Source organism: Rhinopithecus roxellana, chromosome 14 (assembly GCF_007565055.1).
Source record: "Rhinopithecus roxellana isolate Shanxi Qingling chromosome 14, ASM756505v1, whole genome shotgun sequence".
NCBI lineage: Eukaryota > Metazoa > Chordata > Mammalia > Primates > Cercopithecidae > Rhinopithecus > Rhinopithecus roxellana.
Genome location: NC_044562.1, coordinates 62,515,294 through 62,532,457, shown reverse-complemented (window position 1 = coordinate 62,532,457; position 17,164 = coordinate 62,515,294). Strand labels below are relative to the sequence as shown.

General features: G+C 58.5%; 1 protein-coding gene and 1 pseudogene across 4 annotated transcripts; one reads left to right on the top strand and one right to left on the bottom strand.

Moving 5' to 3' along the window:
* Positions 1–3,800: 3,800 nt before the first annotated feature.
* Positions 3,801–10,836, bottom strand: GBX2 (gastrulation brain homeobox 2). 4 transcript variants are annotated; one of them, XR_004053288.1, is made up of 3 exons: positions 9,891–10,836; positions 7,980–8,884; positions 4,744–6,568 (listed from the first exon to the last, which is right to left on the bottom strand). XR_004053288.1 is itself a non-coding variant. In XM_010364392.2 (2 exons), exons 1-2 carry the CDS (start codon positions 10,411–10,413, stop codon positions 8,361–8,363), a joined length of 1,047 nt encoding a protein of 348 aa, XP_010362694.1. In that variant the 5' UTR covers positions 10,414–10,836; the 3' UTR covers positions 7,684–8,360. The 4 variants fall into 4 exon arrangements, 1 of the variants encoding a protein (XP_010362694.1); XR_004053290.1 differs by lacking the exon at positions 9,891–10,836 and adding an exon at positions 9,585–9,839 and having other exon boundaries at positions 4,746–6,568; XR_004053289.1 differs by lacking the exons at positions 7,980–8,884; positions 9,891–10,836 and adding an exon at positions 6,782–7,083 and having other exon boundaries at positions 3,801–6,568.
* Positions 9,921–17,164, top strand: part of LOC104663269 — a 60,649-nt pseudogene continuing 53,405 nt past the window's right edge.

The window sequence follows — 17,164 nt, the reverse complement described above, 5'->3', positions numbered from 1 at the left end:
GGATCACGAGGTCAGGAGATCGAGACCATCCTGGCTAAGACGGTGAAACCCCGTCTCTACTAAAAAATACAAAAAACTAGCCGGGCGACGAGGCGGGCGCCTGTAGTCCCAGCTACTCGGGAGGCTGAGGCAGGAGAATGGTGCAAACCTGGGAGGCGGAGCTTGCAGTGAGCTGAGATCCGGCCACTGCGCTCCAGCCTGGGTGACAGAGCCAGACTCCGTCTCAAAAAAAAAAAAAAAAAAAAAAAAAAAAAAAAAAAAAGACAGAACATGAAGATAACTGAGACCCTCTGGTTTTACGGGGGAAACTGAGCAGAGAGGGTCTATATGGGTTAAAGAGGTGCGTAGCCGTCCTACGGAAGCACCTCTGGGTCAGCAGCCCACAGCGCCATCTCCTTCCACAGACCTCAGGCTCCTCAGGTGGAGGGCACCAGCAGAGGATCTGAAGCCTGTTTGCCAAGTGAGTAAAGAAGATGCTACTATGAATTCCAAACCATCTCCACAAAGGACTGGACTGAATGACATGGCCTTAAAGTGTGGCAAGACAGACTTGGGCTGAGCAGGTGGAGCGGCTGTCATGGAAGAATCTGAACCAGACGCAGCAAACCCTAACCAAGGGAGAGCCGCGCAGGAGGACTGCCCTGGAGGCTTGTTTCTCTTCAGCCTTCAGCAGAAGAGCCAGCCTCTGCGTGGGTGGCGATAGAAACGGTGGCTGATGGTGACCGGCACTCACTGTGTGCCCAGCTCGGCAAGGCACCCTTTGCTTGCATTGGACCAGCTGAGGAGGAAACTGAGACTTGGAGAATTAACCACCTGAGGATGGAAAGTCAGGTGGTCTGAGTTCAAAGCTGTGAATCTAGCCCTGAGTGGGCTGCTCGTGTGCGTGTGATGTTATCACGCACTTCACCTCTACTACACCATTCCCCTCCCCCAGAAACCAAGCTGTCTGGAAGACACCTGTGCCCTAGAAGCAACCGCGAAGCGCAGGTTCCGCTGTGTGGAGTGGTTTGATCTGGTTAGCTAAGGGGAGCCTCCACTAGGAGCGGAGGCCTCTCTGGCCTCTGGACACAGCTGTGCACCTCTCCCACAAGTTCTACCCAACTTCAAATAAAGATGATGAACTCGGCTGAGAAGAGAAGAAAAATGAAAACTTGAAACAAGAGCAAACATCGCAGCTTCCCCCAAGCACTGTCCGGTATCCACCAGCAGGGGTGGTCAAAAATCTGGCTCTCCTCTCTCCCAGGACGGGCGTCCATTGTTCCGCCCTTCCCCCGCAGGCAAGGGGCTCTGCCTTGGCCCCCGACCCTGGAAAGAAGTCAGTGCCAGTGGCCTTGGCTCAGAACCCAAGGCTTGCGGAGGGGATGAGGTCAGGATTTGGAGGGATCCAGGCCAGTTCCCGCTGCAAGTGCGGCCCAGCCAGAGTCCCCTGCCCGGGCTGGCTGCTCTGTCTGCAGAAGGGGACCCTCACCCTTGCCTCTGGGCGGCTGTGCCATACTGGAGGGCAGGTAAGGTGCTGGGTGCAAGGACACCTCTTTCTCGTTTCTATCGCATCCCAGGTCCCAGATGGCATGGTGGGAGAGGTGCCTCGGAAACTGCCACGCAGAGCCACCAAGCATGGCTTCTGACAGTCTGGACTGCACACACCTCTGCACGCTCCGAGGCCCGGCCAGGCTGGGGTGGGGTCTGTCCCTCCTTTCTTTCCTTCCTCCGCCTGGTCAGGCTCGGCTTTTGTTATTCAGAGCCGGGTGCCTCTCTCTTCCTGGGGTCAGGCGGCCACTTCCAAACCCTCATGGCGCTCAGCTCTCTGCCGGGTCCCCGCCGAGCCAGGTGCATGGGGGAAGTCGGATGGGGGGCGGGGAGAAGGGGAACGCGAGAAGGTGGGGGTAGGAGATCTGTGTCCTCCCGGGCCCGGGCCTGGGGGCCCGGCCGCTAGCGGTCAGGCTTAATAGGATCAGGTCTGTGTAATCCCATTTCAGCCATTGTCATTCAGGAGGCCGCGGGGCTGAAGCTGGGGGGCCCGGCCCTTTAGGGCGACGGCGGCCACACCAGAGATGCACCGGCATGACAAAGGCCGTCAGGGACCCAGTGGCGGTGAAATAAAGAGATGAAGGCTTTGGGGTGGGTGCCCGGAGTGACGTCCGCCCCCCTTCCCCGGGCCCGGCCCTGCCTCAGGCTTTCGCCTAGAGCCCAGGCCGCTCTCGAGCCGTGGGCGCGCCCTCGGGGCTCGGTCCCCGGTTTGTCTCAGGCCCCCGGGAGTATCAGGAGAACAAGGTCGCCCGAGATGGGCCGCCGCGCCCCGCTACGGCCTCCCTGCCTCCTTGAGTGTCTAGGCTGCCAGGCCGGTAGCGCAGCCGGACCTCCTGCCTGTCTCCCTCGAGGCCCACGGGGTGCACGACTCCCTGGCGGCCTACCCCTGGGCTACCCTGGCCTCGGTTTCCCTAGCCCTAGCCTAGCGTGTGGCGCAGCTCTGGGCCGCACATTGGCGTCCTTCCGAGTGCCAGTTCCAGAGAGAGGATGAGGGTGTGCCCGACTGCGGCATGAAGGGGATGGGCTGGGGGGGGCGCTGGGAGTCAGTTTAGGAGGAGAGAGAGAGAGAGAGAGAGAGGAGAGAGAGGCAGAGAGAGAGAGAGGAGAGAGAGGCAGAGAGAGAGAGAGAGAGAGAGAGAGAGAGAGAGAGAGAGAGAGAAAGAGAGAGTGTAGGGGCGCCTGGCGGTGGAGGCTAGGGCGTCGATGGTGGACTGCGTAGGTGGTGAGCTGGAACAGCCCATAGGCCAGACCCGGAAGAGCTCTGAAGTCCAGGTGGGGGTGGGAGCAGTGTGAACTGCGGAGGGGGTCATCCCAGGGACAGAAAGGGTGGGGGGTGCTCCATGCGTTGGAGGTTGGGGGTATGTGGGGAGAGCTCAGAGGCCAAACCCTGGCAGTGGGGGGAAAGTGGACTGCAGGATGCCGGGTGGGAGTCACAGACAAGAGTGGTGGGGGGTGCGGGAGTCCTCTAGGCAGAGGGGAAAGAATGGGGGAGGGGCTTCCCGCCACGGAAGGGATACACTGTGAGAAGGAGCAGTCCACAGGGGCGGACTCAGGGGCACAGGGACAGTTCAGCTTTGCTGGGTGCCTGAGGGCAGCATTTTTGGCTGAGCCAGTGGGGTCTGACCCTTGGCTATTAGGAATGTGGAGAAACTCGGCAAAGCAGGGTTGGACGTGAAAGGGAATGGCACACGCACACACACACTCCCACTGTCACCTGCTCACGCCCACACATACTCAAGCACTTGCACACCCGTCCACACGCGCACGCTCACATCCCTGCTCAGTACAGAGCCAACTCCGTGGAGACCGAGGGAGGCGCTCACGGGGACCTTTTTGAGTTCAAGCTGGAAAATCTGAGCGGGTTCCAGGGCAGCAGCACCAGGCACTGGCAGCCAGGACCTGGGTCAAGGGGCAGTCTCTCCCTAACCCTAACCCTAACCCTAGCCCTAACCCAAGCCATGATCAGCCATTGGTCCCCCAGTCCAAAAAGCCTGGATCCTTCCGCGGCTCCCAAATGCGTGGGCCTGTCCCCCTGCCCCAGCCGAGCAGAGCTTGCCGACTGCAGTGACAGTGTGCTGCCTGCCTCCCAGGCCCCCTGTGCCAGCCAGGCCTCAGTGCAGCGCTGCCGGGAGACTCGGTGCAGTCACTCCAGTCCCGCCTGTCCAGGGGAACTGCGGCTTGACCTTTCCCCAAAGCCACGGAGGGCAGGGGGGAAGTCAGCTTAGGCCCCCACCTCTGAACTGTTCAAATAGGCAATCAATTTTTATGATGTAATTTATAATTTACGCAGGTTGTCTTCATACATATGGTGTTGCTTTTGTGCGTCGGTGTTTCAGGTGCTTTATTACTCTGCCGGTGTGATTTGCATTCATGTTGGGTTACCAAGATCATATTTCTCCTGTTTACACCATAAGGGCCTAAAATGAAGATTAATGCCACCTCCCTTCATCCAGGCTGTCCCTGTAGAACCCCGACTTTAGCTTCCCCCAAGACCCCAGAGCCCTGCTACCCTGGAACTGGGCCCTGAGCACTGCACTGAAGCTGCCTGGGAGGCCCTAGTGGCCAGAAGGTCAGAGCAGGCCACCTGCTCTGGCTGTGCATGCTTGGGCAGATGCCTGGGGGTCTGGGGACAGAAATAGGTGTGTGCACTGGAGCCTCCTTCCCTGGGAAGCCACAGCTGGGCTTAAGTGTGCCACACCGCCACTGAAGTCCAGCCGGGGGAAGAAGAGGGCCCCAAGTGGTCTCTGCTGCCAGTGCTGCTGAATGCGTGGGCTCCAGCCACTTGGGACTAGGAAGGCCCTGAGGTGAGAACCAGAGGGTGATCCAGAGGCTCCTGAGGCCGGAGAGCTAGCAGGTCACTCCTGGCTTTCAGTGCACCTAGAACCACCTGTCATGGGGCATAACACGCGGCTCTGTTCTGGACAGGTCTGGGGCTGGAGGGAGCAGCCTCGGAGGCCCTGTGTGAGTGTCACCAGACGCAGCTGAAATAATTAAGCCCATTAAGCTCAAACAAACAAGACGGAGAGGGTGCTGACCCCGAGAGAAAGGGTTCTTGGAATGCAGGTACCAGCGATGTGCCCAGGCTGGTACAAGCATCCAGGCTGAAGGCCAGACCTACAGACAGCCATAGAGTCAGGATGTCCTCTGAGGCAAACCCAGGCTCAAAAAAGCCTGCAGGGCCACTCCCTGCTCTCCATTTAGCTGACAAGCCATCTGTGAAAGAGCCACCCAGGGGGCTGAAGATAGGAGGCAAAGGCTGGATGCACAAGCATGCACTAAATCTCGAAAATTCCAGAGCAGGTTGGGATTTGAGCAGCCTCCAGTGCAGGTGGTCTTGGCTGCTGGGAAGATAGTCCTGGGATCCTCCTGGAAGAGGAAGTTGCTTGATGCCCAGGACCAAGCTAAAGAGGGCCCTGCCCCACGAACTGGGAGATGGCTGCGGATTTTCAGCATACCTTTGGTTCTCCACGGGGGCAGGGGTGTCTGACTTGCCAGGGAGCAAGGGCAGTCACTGGGTGGAGTGACTGTTCCTGTGGCCCTCCTCCGACCTCTGCCTAGGTCGGTGGCTGCGGGGTGCAAGCAGCCCTGAGGCATGGCAGTGCATGGCTAGGGGCGCAGGTCCAAGGAGCTCCCAAGCGTAATTATTTGATCTGCAGATGTAAGTGGAATTTATTGTAACAACAAATATAGTGATGTCAAAACCCAACCTTGGATTAAAGCCGGCAGCCAAAGGGGAAGTGTATTAATTTCTAACAGCATCTCAGGCCAGAGCCTATTAGAACAAGCTATTCTTCAGGCCCCCCCCATCAGAATTAATCATTGGGAGTTAATTTGAAGCGCAGACAAGTTGCTGTTAATTTAGTGCAGGGAGGACGGGATGGAATAAAAAGCGGAGGTGCTGGCCGAGCCTCGTGGGTCTCATTAATCAGCCAGCTGAGACGGCCTGGCTTGATTACAATTTGCAAAAAAATTCATTAGGGCCCGGGCGATTGACAATTTTTCTCTCTGCCTGTGATGTGACTCATTAGGCAGCCAAATGAAAGCCATGATGACGGCCATGATGACAGCGGCCATCAAGCGCCGCTTGTTTATCTTCCTCCCCTCGGCCTGTCTCCCGGGCCTTGGCCTCCCTGCCGGGCTCTCGGGGGCGCCCCGGCGCTCAGGGGTTGGGGAGGTAGGGGGTCAGCACCCCGAGGAGCAGGAGGGCGGGCGGCGTCGGCCAGCTCGAGCCCTCTCCTCCTCTTGTCTCCATAGGGCGAGGACCTCGAGGCTGGGAGGGCCCGGAGCTCGGTCCCAGGAGCGGGACTTCCTGACGGCAGCCTCCAGTTCCTAGTGGGTTTCGCTTTCCCGCCGGGTTTGCGCGGTCAAGGCTTCCAGTCCCTCTGCCCCTCAAGCCTGCCATGGGCTTTTGGAGAAGGCAGGTGGGGGTTACACTTGTTACGGTGGAAGGGGATGTCGGGGGCACTCCAGGATCTGCGGGGAGTCCCAGGGTCTCTTCCCCCGACCCGCAGTGCTGGCGGGGCAGAGGCCGCAGCTCCTCCACCTTCCCGGCTAAACTCTTCGCCCCCAGCCACGGGCAGACTGGCTCAGGTGTGTGGGTCGGGGAACGACGTCCCTGCGGGCCTCGAATGCTGCAGCAGCGTCGTGTGGCCAGCGGGGACCTGCCCCGAGCAGATGGCGCTCACCGGCGACCTGCGCTGTGCGCGTCCTGGCAGGTGGGATCCGGGCCTTGCGGCCCCCGCGCCAGGCCAGGGCACGACCCGGGAGCCATCCCCTCCCTGTCAGGCTTCGTGGCGCTGGGCGGGGCGCGGCCAAGAGCCTCTGCAGCTCTCGGCGCCCCGCAGAGCCGGCCGAGGCCCTCGGAGGACTGGCCCTTCTATTTTACTGGGCTCTAAAACCAAGCCCGGGCCATTTTCTGCCACCGGAACTGTTGGGAACGCGGCGGAAAGGGTGACTCGGTCGCTCCCAGCCTTCACCCTGCGCCTGAAGTTTGGGTGGAGGTCTTGGTCCCCAGGCCCCTCCAGCGTGGGGAGGTGACGGCCTGTAAGTAGTAAAAATTAAGTCAATATTAGTGTTAACCCATGGCGGGCCGCGCTTCCCCTTCTTGGGCTGAGAACCACGCCGAGGGCCTAGCGCCGCTGCACTGCAGCGGCTTCCCGGCCTCCCCTCCTTCCCCCACTCAAAAGGCTGAGGCTGGCGAAGCCCCGGCTTCTCTCGCGCTTCGGGCTGCTGGCTTGGTGGCCACCACGCTCACCCTCTCTGGCCCGCTGCACGCCCCTGGGCGCCCGGGGTCTGTCCGCCGCAGCCTCCTGCGGGCCGGACCGCAGTATCTGGCGGCGCGCTTCTGAGTCCGGCAGGGAGCTCGGGGCTCTGAGCGCAGGGTCGGGGGTGGGACAGGAATGGGCTTGGGGACCAGGCACGCCCCACCGAGTTGGGGAGGCGCGCAGCTCCCCGTCCCTTGCAGACCGACTCCCAGCTCCCTGCGTAGCCTCTCCCCTTTTCCCCCTTTGTAGTGCGGGACACTGGGGCGTCCTTGGGGTGGGGCGGTGGCCGGGTCCCGCCCCCTCGACCCCGCCCGGAAGGGGAGGTGCAGCGGCCGCGGGCGCTCCAGCCCGTCTCCGCCTCCCACTGAGGGCTGCCGGGAAGCCGGCTGGGCTCGCTGGGTTTTTGCTCCTGTCGCCAGATAACGCCCGGAGCCTGATTTATGGACCCTCACTCTGCCAGCAGGCGAGCACCGCTTCTTTTCGGGCCGGAGATATTTGTAAAGGAAAGACGTTTCCTTCCTGGCTGTAGTCGATTTGGAGCATCAGGAGTTTGTGCAAAGCCACCAATACCCGCACTCGCTTGCCTCCTCCGGGCACCCACCTCCTCCTCTGGCAGAAGTTTGCCGGCCTACTAGGTATCGATTAGGCTGTGCAAAAGGGGGATATAGATTTCTAAGGTGAAAATTAGGTTTTCTTAAATTCGTAACCCTATCGGCGCTCTTGCCCTCCTATTTTAAACCTGGTAAAGTGCCGGGTGGCTCAAGTCCAGGCTGCCTAAGGAAACAGGTTTCAGGGGATGTTTCTCCAGTACTGGTCCCAGACCAGTTGCCCGGCCACACCCTGGCAGTGCCCGGGACATTCAAATTCTGGACACACTTATGAGGCCCAGGGATTGGTCTTTCTCCCCCCCTCTCCTTTTTATTATTCACAGGACTGAAATTGTTTAAATGTCATAACTTATAAGAAAATAAGCTACACTCAAATAAATTAACACAACAGAGACGTGCTTCACATGGCTCAGATAGGATAGGCAACCCCAGGGGAAACGAAAGCCACGCAAAACCAAAGCAAAGCAAAGCGAATTTCCAGGCTGCCTAACAATGTCTGCTTTTCAGTCAACTCAAAAAGCCAGAACGCAAACCAAAATCAGTTTAAACCCCAGCGCTTGTTCTTGGGTTTCACGTTTACCTTTGGAAAAGTATGGAAAGGTGGCTGCTAACGGCACATATTACAGCAGAGGTTTTGTTTTCTTCTGGAATGAGTGGAGAACATGACTGGGTAATTAAGTCCTATAACTTTCAAAATACTGCAGCTGAGATCCAGTCTATAGAGATATTTATGTACAAAGTAGGATAGTATAATAAATATTTAGCGTGTCTTCTGGTGTGGCTGTAAGCCCCTTCAAAAGCAGTCTTTTAAGCCCATTTAGTGAATATATTCTCAATTTGCTTAGGATGGCCGCAATTGGGCTGTGACTTTGTTGCTTCAAACACAGTGGAGTCCACCATGGGTCCCCTTGGGTGCGGGGGCTTCTCCAGGTGGGTGCCAGGCCCTGGCCCTTCTGGACCCTCAGGGCCGGGCCTGCTCTAGCTGCTGATGCTGACTTCTGATAGCGAACCTGCTGACGTGGACGGGGATGGGGACGACGATCTTAGGGTTCCGGGAGGGCTCCCCTGTCTTGGAATTGGCATTGCCCGCCTTCACTCGTTTCCACTTGGCCCGTCGGTTCTGGAACCAGATTTTCACCTGCACCTCGCTGAGTTTGAGGGCGTGGGCGATCTGCGAGCGCTCGGTCAAGGAGAGGTACTTTTTGCAGTGGAACTCCTTCTCCAGCTCCAGCAGCTGCTCGCTGGTGAAGGCAGTCCGCCGCCGCCGGTTCTTGCCCGTAGACGTGGTGCTGCCCGCCGCGCCGCTGCTCGGCGGGGTCTCCTCCAGTGTGTGGCCCGGGTCTTCCTCCTTGTGAGCTGCCTGGCCAGTCAGATTGTCATCCGAGCTGTAGTCCACATCGCTTTCCAGCGAGAAGCTCTCCTCCTTGCCCTTCGGGTCGTCTTCCACCTTTGACTCGTCTTTCCCTTGCCCTCGGACAGCCCCGACTGAAAGCAAAACCAAACGGCATTTTATTACATTTCGCACACTGGCCTTCTTTTCTCCTTCCCACTGTCACTTGGGCATTCCGTGCCCCCCTCCCGCCCCCCGCCCTTTAGCGGATTGTCTTTCTATGACATTAACACATTGTGATTTCCTGGCCTTTGAGGGGTAGAGGAGGGGTGGGGGGAGCGTGAGAAAGCTCAAAGGAGAGGAGGCAGTACAGGCGACGGCCCTTCGCCCAGAACCATCACTCAAAGGGTCGCCATGCCTCCCCCGCACCCTCCCAGCCTCGGCAGCATAGGAGAAGTAGCAGGAGGCGCAAGGCCCAAGAGATTACCCGCTTTGTCCCTGGGGTGGGGGCTGGTGGAGGACTGATGGGGGGATTCAGGATCCATCCTGCCTCCCCCACCGTGAAAATTCAGTGAACCTCAATTGCTTCCTAACCGGAGTGGAAGCGTAGGGACGTGCAGATCCCAGACCGTCTTTTTTGAGACAGACAACATTGGTCAAAGGGATGTTTTGTGGCCTTAGAAGTTCCCACCAGACACCCCCAACACACACACACAGACACACAGCCTCCCAGCAATCCGTTCTCCCGGAAAGTAGCAAGACCAGCGAAGGGGTTTAAAAAGTCTGGGCGCCCCTGGGCACACGCACGGCTGAGACGCTCAGCCCAACTCGTCTCCCCTAGAGGCTGCAACCTACCCAGGATCCCAGGTCACCACGGAGCGGTAGAGGCGGACTCGGCCAAACGCATCGTCAGATAGATACGCGGCCCAGGGCAGCAGCTGGTCGCTGGGCGCTAAATGCCCCCCCGAGACCTCGCTTGTTGCGTGGCTCTGAATGTCCCCCGGAGGCCCAGCGGCACAGCCGGGCCTCATCCTCCAGCTCCTCCGGTGGGGGTCGAGCAGGGGCGCGGCCTCGCCCCTTGGTCTCCCGCGGGAACCCGGCGCTGGCCCGCCCCCGCCTCCTCCCGCCCCCGAGTCCCGGCTGCGCGCGCCGCCGACTCACCAAGCGAAGCCTGCACCGCCTCGGCCGCGGAGAAGGCGAGCAGCGAGCCCTCTTTGGCCAGGAAGCCTTTGCCGTCCTCCGCGTCAGCCTGCAGCGCCTCCGCCTTGTCGAAGTTACCGCCGCCGGGCAGCGGCTGCGGCGCGAACTTGCGGGCCGCTGCCGCCTCCTGGTGCTGGGGCGACGCGGAGAAGCCGCCGGGGAGCGTGGCCATGAGCGTAGAGGTGAGCGCCATGCCCTGCGCCAGGCTGGAGCAGAAGCCGGTGGGCAGGCTGGGGATCTGGTGGTGAGGGTGTGCGGGCGGCAGCGCTGGCTGCAGCGCGGCCTGGGGCAGCGCGGGCGGCGGCGGCGGCGGCGGCGGCAGCACTACCGGCCGGTAGGGCATGAACATGGGGTAGCCGGTGTAGACGAAATGGCCTGGGCTGGGCTGCGGCGGGCTGCCGATCAGCGAGTCTATGCTGAAGGCGGTGCTACTCCCCAGCGGGCGCTGCATCATCATCAGCGACGGCGGGAACGCTGCGCTCATAGACGCGCTCGGGAGAGGCCAGCGAGAGGCGAAAAGTCCCCGCGCCGCGCCGCCGCCGGGAAGCCCGCCGGACGCCGGGAGCACGGCCGGGAGTGTCGGGCAGGGGCCGAGCGGAATCCGGAGAGCAGAAGCCTCCGCCCCTCAGTCCTGGGGCCGCTGCATGCCCGGCGGGTGCAGGGGGTGTGCGGGGTGAGACCGTGCGCCCCGGAGTGGAGAGGACGCCCGGGCCCCGCGGGCTCCCCGGAGCCCCCGTCCGCCGCTTGCCCGTCGGAGCCCGCGCGCGTCGCGGGTGCGGCCCTAAGCCCCGGTAAGCTGCCGTCCGTCCGTCCGTCTGTCTGTCCCGCCGTCCGTCGCCTCCCGCAGGCCGCTGGGGAGCGCGCGAAGCCGGCGTACTTGTCTCCGGCCGGCGCCGCCAGCACCTTTAAATCGCGCTCCTCTTTCTCATTCACATTTTGCCTGCCGCCTGGCCCGACTCGCCTCACGTGGGGCTGGGCGCCGCTGGCCATTGGCTGAGCGGGGAGGGGGTGGGGCGAAAGCGGGGCCCCGCCCTTTCCACCCAAGCTGGCCGCGAACGGGCTGCGGGCGCCACCGTCGGAGGCGCGCGGGCCGGGGAGCGGGAGCCTGAGTGCCTAGCCCGCGCCGCGCAAACCTGAGAGGGGCGGATGGCACCTCCAAGACTCGGACCTTGGGGCCCTGCAGCCTTGTCGAGGCCGCCTCGAAGGGCAGCCTCCGGGGCTCGCACCCCCGCGGCTGGGCCGGGGGCGCTTTATTTCTTTTACTGTATTTGTCCTGGAACCAACCTGCCTGCGGTTCGCTCCAGCACTGGGTGCTCCGGCTGCGCCTGGGGTCCGGGCCAGGATCCTGGAGTTGGGGACAGGGTCCTACCCCTCCAGAGCCACCCCCGGGGCGAAGGCTGGGAGCAGGCAGGCCCTGCTCGCTGCCGGGAACCCGCCGGGTTGCTCGCTGCTGGTCTGCGCTCCAGGTGGGGCGGGGAGGCTGCTGCTTCCCCCATCCCGGGCTGGGCTTTCCCGTGAGCGATCCCGTCTCTCATTTTTCATGACATTCTTAATCATCGCACCTATTTACACACTTTGCCAGCGCGCACCAAAATAACAACCACGATAATTATGATAATAAAGAGAGTCCTTTATCTGCTCCATCCTCGGGGAGGAAGGGGGGAGTTGCTGCGCCTCCAGATTGTGTAACGTGAGATTATCCTGATGAAAGCTTTATGATGTTTGCTCAAATAAAAGCTGCGTTTTGTAAATAGGCGCTAATTAAGCACGTTGCGAACGCAGGGAGTGCTCACCCTGGCGCCGCCGCCCAGTTTCCAGCGCGAGGACTGGAGGGCGCGCGGTTCCTCTTTGCTGACTGCGGGATGGAGCCGGTCCCCTCAGGATGTTTCCCCTGTTCTCGACAATGGTAAAGACCCCCAAATTTGGAAGTAGGGGAATTTGGGGGTGGAGGGAAACCAGGGACGTTCTTATCCCCTCCTCCATTTTAAAACAAAAACTTTCAGCTCTTGTCTTCCCTTTAAAAATGGAATTAATTTCGTGACAAGGGCAGACCGTGCAGAGCGCACCAGCGCGCGCGGGGCTTCCTCGCGACTCCAAGGCCCGGGCTTCAACTTCCCGGGTCTAGACGTCAGCCCTGAACCGCCAACAGCACCGGGTTGGGGAGAAGGAAAGAAGGGCATTGTTAGTTCGGTCATTAGAAATCAGCTCACGCCGAGGAGCTAGTGGTTGGGGAGTTGGCCCGTGTTGGACGTGTGTTATGTATCACTTACAAGCACATTTAATTGGGAGATAAAGATAAATCGATCTTTATGAATTTATCGACCCGATTCTTTGAAGCTCTTTTTTCGCGTTCTTCCTGTTTCTCTCCCTCCAACCCCAAGGCCCCCCGGGGGACGCCTTAATCCCAGATCAGCTCCTCCGCCAGGAGTCCCGCCGGAGACCCACTGCCCATCCAGCGGGCCTGGAGGAAAGAGGGGAGGGTGTGTCCTTGGCGCCCCGGGGCGCTGGGAAATCTCGATGGTCCCGCCGCCAGCCCTCTCCTCCTCCTCGCCTCCTCCTCCCTCCCCACCACCACCCGGACAAAGACGTCTCGAGCGCGTTTCCCCACTCCAGGCCGCAGTAATAGATGGCTCCGGCAGCAGACGGTTTGAAAGGAATTCATTAGGACGCTGCCTGGATTGCCTCCCCTGACTTCACGCCCAGACCCCAAGGTGGCTTAGGCAGTGTGAGGGGAAATGAATTCCCTTTGGGATCCATGGAGAAGGAAGTGTCTGTGGGATTTCCAGGCTCTATCCCTCCTTCAGTCCCGGAAAAGAAGAAAAAGAAAAAGAAAAAAATCGAAGCCCAGGGCAAAAGGCTGATATCTTTATGAGCATAATAAATACTCCCTCTCATTATGAGATAGTTACAGTAACACAGCCTTGGGTGCCATTACCTTGTTTTTTGAATACTAAGAAACGCTCCCCTCCTTCCTTGATTTACGTGGCTACAGCCGGGGCCCTTCCGGCTTGCCACTGGCATGCCGGGGAAGCTGTTATTCATTTTACCTAAGCAGGTTTGCCATGCACTTTGCTATTTCGCCCCAAAAATATTGTTCTAGGGACTTTTGTCGCCTGATTACCCTCCGAGAGACAGGGATTCCTTTGATTATTTTGGTGATTATTCTACATTTAAAGTTCAGCAAGAAGATTTAGGTCCGTCGAATTATAGCTACACTTGAAATAATTTGATGGCATATTATTTGCATCCATAAATTGCCATAGAAAGTATTGACTGCAGGGGTTATAATACTAATCCTTTATTAGTGAGTTCAGATAATTTTCATCAATATGAATTTTATTTACTAGTGCTTTTTTCGCAAATGCAATGCAGTAATACTTTCTCGTCTAATGCTTAACTGCTTAGAAAACGACTGTTCGTGTCATAAAAGGATCCTTGTGTTTCGGCGTGATTAACAAGACTCATTCGGGGCACCTCAGCTACCTGCAAAGCGTTCAGAGCGTGGGGACTGCGGATAATAAAAGCCTTTAGAGTTTTCTCGGATCCTCGGAGAGATTTATGGACAGGAGCGACAGATACATGGCTTATCCATCCTCCGGATTCCTACTTGCCTTAGCTCATAACAGCCTCAAACTGCAGAGTCCTCCGTGACTCAGCTCGGCCCAGTCTGCGCGGGAAAATCACCGGGCACAGATGTTTGCAACTTTATCCCCTCCCCCCTCCAATTAGGACAAATGAAGGGCGCACCGGAAGGGAGAACTGGGTCCTCCAACTCCAGTTAACTTGGTGAACTTCCCTCCCCTCTTCTCCCCAACCCAGATGAAGACAGCTCAGCCCCTGGGCACTTTACTCGACAGGTGCTAGGCTAGTGTCAGGTTCAGATTATGCCACTTAAAACCTCAGACATTCCGAAAAAGTGATGGTAATTAAGTTGGCCCCTCGCTTCGGGATTGTCCCAGTCTGCGCTTGCATGCAGATGTATGAAGGTTGAGGGTGAAATAGAAAACGCACAAGTACATGAATATTCATGCAGCAAACTTGTGCTGGCCTGCCCAGCCCAGCCCAACTCAGTCTGGAGGAGGAAGCACCGCGAATCGCGCCCTTCGCTGCCGCCGCCAGAGTCGAGGTCGCGGGTGGTCGTGGAGAGGATACGGTGTGGGCGCCCGTGGTCTCGGAGGACGCGGGGAATCCTGCGGGCCTCGCGGGTCTGGCGCTCCCGCCAGTCGCCCAGTCCTAGGCGACAGGCTGGTTTCTCGGGCAACCGAGTTGTTTTTGTTTACAGGGATTTTGAGAAGCCCGATCGTGTGGTCATTGCCACAGCTCTTGCTCCTGGCAATAGTTGGGAAATAACTTGGGATGGGTTTTATTTATGGAAGGGCAATTGGGATTCACACCCAGCTAACCCTGAACAGTCCCTCCCGAGGCCAGGACGCACTTACAAAGGGGTGCTTGTGTAAAATTCCCCATCAGACACACCAATTTGCAAGTAGCAGAAAGCACTGAAGCCTCATCTTTTTAAACATTTTATTCAGCTTTTTTTTTTTTTTAATCTGAAAGCCCAAAATAGACTCCATGTGGTTCTAAGTGAAGTCAGCCCTTGGCTGGCTTTGAAATAGCTCCTGCAATTATGTAAAAGAGCCATTCACCAACAGGACGGAATTAAAAGGGATCTCGCCCGCTTCCCTTTCATTGCCAACCTCTCATGTTTGGCTTTTCAAAGCACTTCCAACACGATGTCTTTCTCCAGGACAAAAGGCAGAACAAAAAAAGTCCCCAAACTTGTAAATTGAACGTCAAGGGAACTTTAAACAATTTAAAGCCCATAAATAATGATAAAGGGGACTGGCAAAAAAGGCAAACCCATTCAATTAATAGAGTTTCCCAAGCAAAGATCAAGTGGTTTATAAAATAAAAGTCTTTGGTTTCATTATTCTGCTCCTTGACCATGCAGAAAGCAGGACAGGGGGTTTTCTAAAGCGCCCTGAAGAAGAAACACTTTGCGGGACTGTGTGTGCTGCGACATTCTTATGTAGAAACTTTGCTTTTTGTCCCCCACCCTCAAAGTAGCAGAAACAAAACAACTGCAAAATAGAAATGTGAAGGGGAGGGTTTTTCTTCTGCTGCTTCTTCATTTCCTCCTGGGAGTTGGAAAATGTTATCCGCAGGCCTGAAGGCTGGGAAACGTGACCTTTTACACCTGCGCCACCCTCTCCACTCCAGCGACCAGGAACAGGAGGAGCTACAGCCGCTAGGCCCGCGAGGGGAGCCCTCGTGGGATCTGGGGACAGGAAGGTGGGGGTGGACTTCTGCACAGCCCCGGAGCCCCTGGGGCGGCGGGCGCTGTGGCGCTGACTGCGCACCCAGGTGCGCGTTGCGTGCGCTTGGAGCCCGGGACTACCCCAACTCCACGCGGAGCTCGGCTCCCCCGGCCGGGATCCAGATGTCAGAGGGCGCTTGTGGGTGTCCTAGTTCTTTTTCAGAGCAGCCCTAACGATTGAGGCTGGGCAGTTCAAGACCACTGGGGGTAACTGATCGCCCATCGCCTTCGTCCTGGAAGCCCAGCGCCCGCGCTCAGCGTACGTCTCTCTGGGAGCACTTAGCCAGGCAAAGGGGGATTCTCCGTGGGGACTGAGGCGTACGCCCGCCCTGGGGCTCCCAGCCTGGGAAGAGGGAGCACCAGGCAGAGGCCAGGCTGGGGGCTCGGGCTCAAAGGCTGCAGTTGTGCGGGCAGAGGCCAGGGCTGCGGATGGAAGTGGTGTCCACTTGTGTCCCGTCCGGATCTGACTCCTGCCAGGGTTCTGGAGGCCGCGTCCGTTGGCGAACCCCAGTCCCTGGAGTGTTTGGTGAGGGGGATACCGGCCGCCAGGCGCTTCTCACCTGGCTTTATCTCCTCCCATTTGCTCCCTCGATTCCCGAGGCCCCACCTTTCGGGGACTTCAAATGCGCCCTGCCACCCGGAGCCCGGCTTTCATCTCCCGCACAGCAGGCATTGTTTGGGGGACTTCACAGAGATGCTAATCCCCGGACCGCGTGAACTGCGGCCTGGGAGCCCGGCAGAGGGCACCGAGGGGTGAGGGGGTGCGCATTGGCCTGGGCTGGGGACCTTCGGGACGGCCTCTCGAGCAGCCCTCCTGAGGAGCCCGGGTCCGCTACCGTGCGGGCGCCGCATCCCGCCTGTCTTGTACTGGAAGGCTGCGGGCGCGTCGCAATGGGCCTGGGCTGGACGCAGTCAGCGTCCAGCGCACGGAGGAAGAAGCAGCAGGCCAGGGACGGTGGCCGGCACTCAGCTGTGGGCCCCACGAGCTTCCAATGCTCGCCAGGAGACCGTGTGTCTAGGAGAGGCAGGCCATGGACCCTATGAATCTTCCCTGGAGGCTGGAACCCCCCGAGACTGTTGGACACCCCAAACCAAGTCCCCAGCCGCTGCCTCCAGGATGGCCCCGACCTGCTTCAGGGGCTTAGTATTTTAAAGAGGATGCAGTCTGCCCGGAGGGCACGCATTTAACCCTTTAGAAACCGCGCTGGAGGGAGCAGAAGGGTGTTGAATCAACAGCCTTCCACAACAGGGACACCCCTCCAACTTTAACTTCTTCTGGGACCAAATGAGCAGCGATTGCTGTAGCAAGAACTGTTTCTTCTTCCAGAAAATCCTGCAAAGCAGAGCCTGAAATTCCTCTGGTTATTTCCTCCTCCTGAAAAGAATGTCACAAGACAGGGGCACGGGGTTGGGTATGAATGGAAAGGAGAGATGTTGACTAAACGGGGAGGGAGAATTGGAATGGCCTCTGTCACCAGGTGGAAGTCCTGGGTGAAAGTCATTGGAATTCCCAGGGAAATGTCACTCAGAAATAAGCTCATCTGGAAAACTCAAGGGTAGGTGTGTCTAGCCCCATTGACATTGCTCCAAAGGACCCCTGTGCCTGTCAGAGAAAGCTCCTCGGGAAAGTCACCCTAACTGACGGACTTTTCCCAGGAGAGAACAGGAGGGGAGTGTATGCTGATGCGAGGTGGTGGTGGGGGGGTCCATTCTGTTTACAAAAAAGTGAGGGCAACAGATTCCCGTCCTTTAAAGAAAGTAAACACGATAACTTCACTTAAAGTAGGGCACCAGATTTACAGAATCAGAGAAAAGAACCCTTGCCCTGAAACCACCTGGGGCAGACATATTTCCAGATTGGAGGGGCATCCCAGGGTAGATCTTTGCTCTTGTTTGAGACACTTGAAAGTCCTGGAGA

Bases quoted from the DNA above. Each gene is read 5' to 3' on its own strand.
- GBX2 (XM_010364392.2), bottom strand. From the start codon at position 10,413: ATGAGCGCAGCGTTCCCGCCGTCGCTGATGATGATGCAGCGCCCGCTG. The intron at 8,885-9,890 runs GTGAGTCGGCGG...TTTTGCTTTCAG, and splicing joins GGCGGTGCAGGCTTCGCTTG to TCGGGGCTGTCCGAGGGCAA.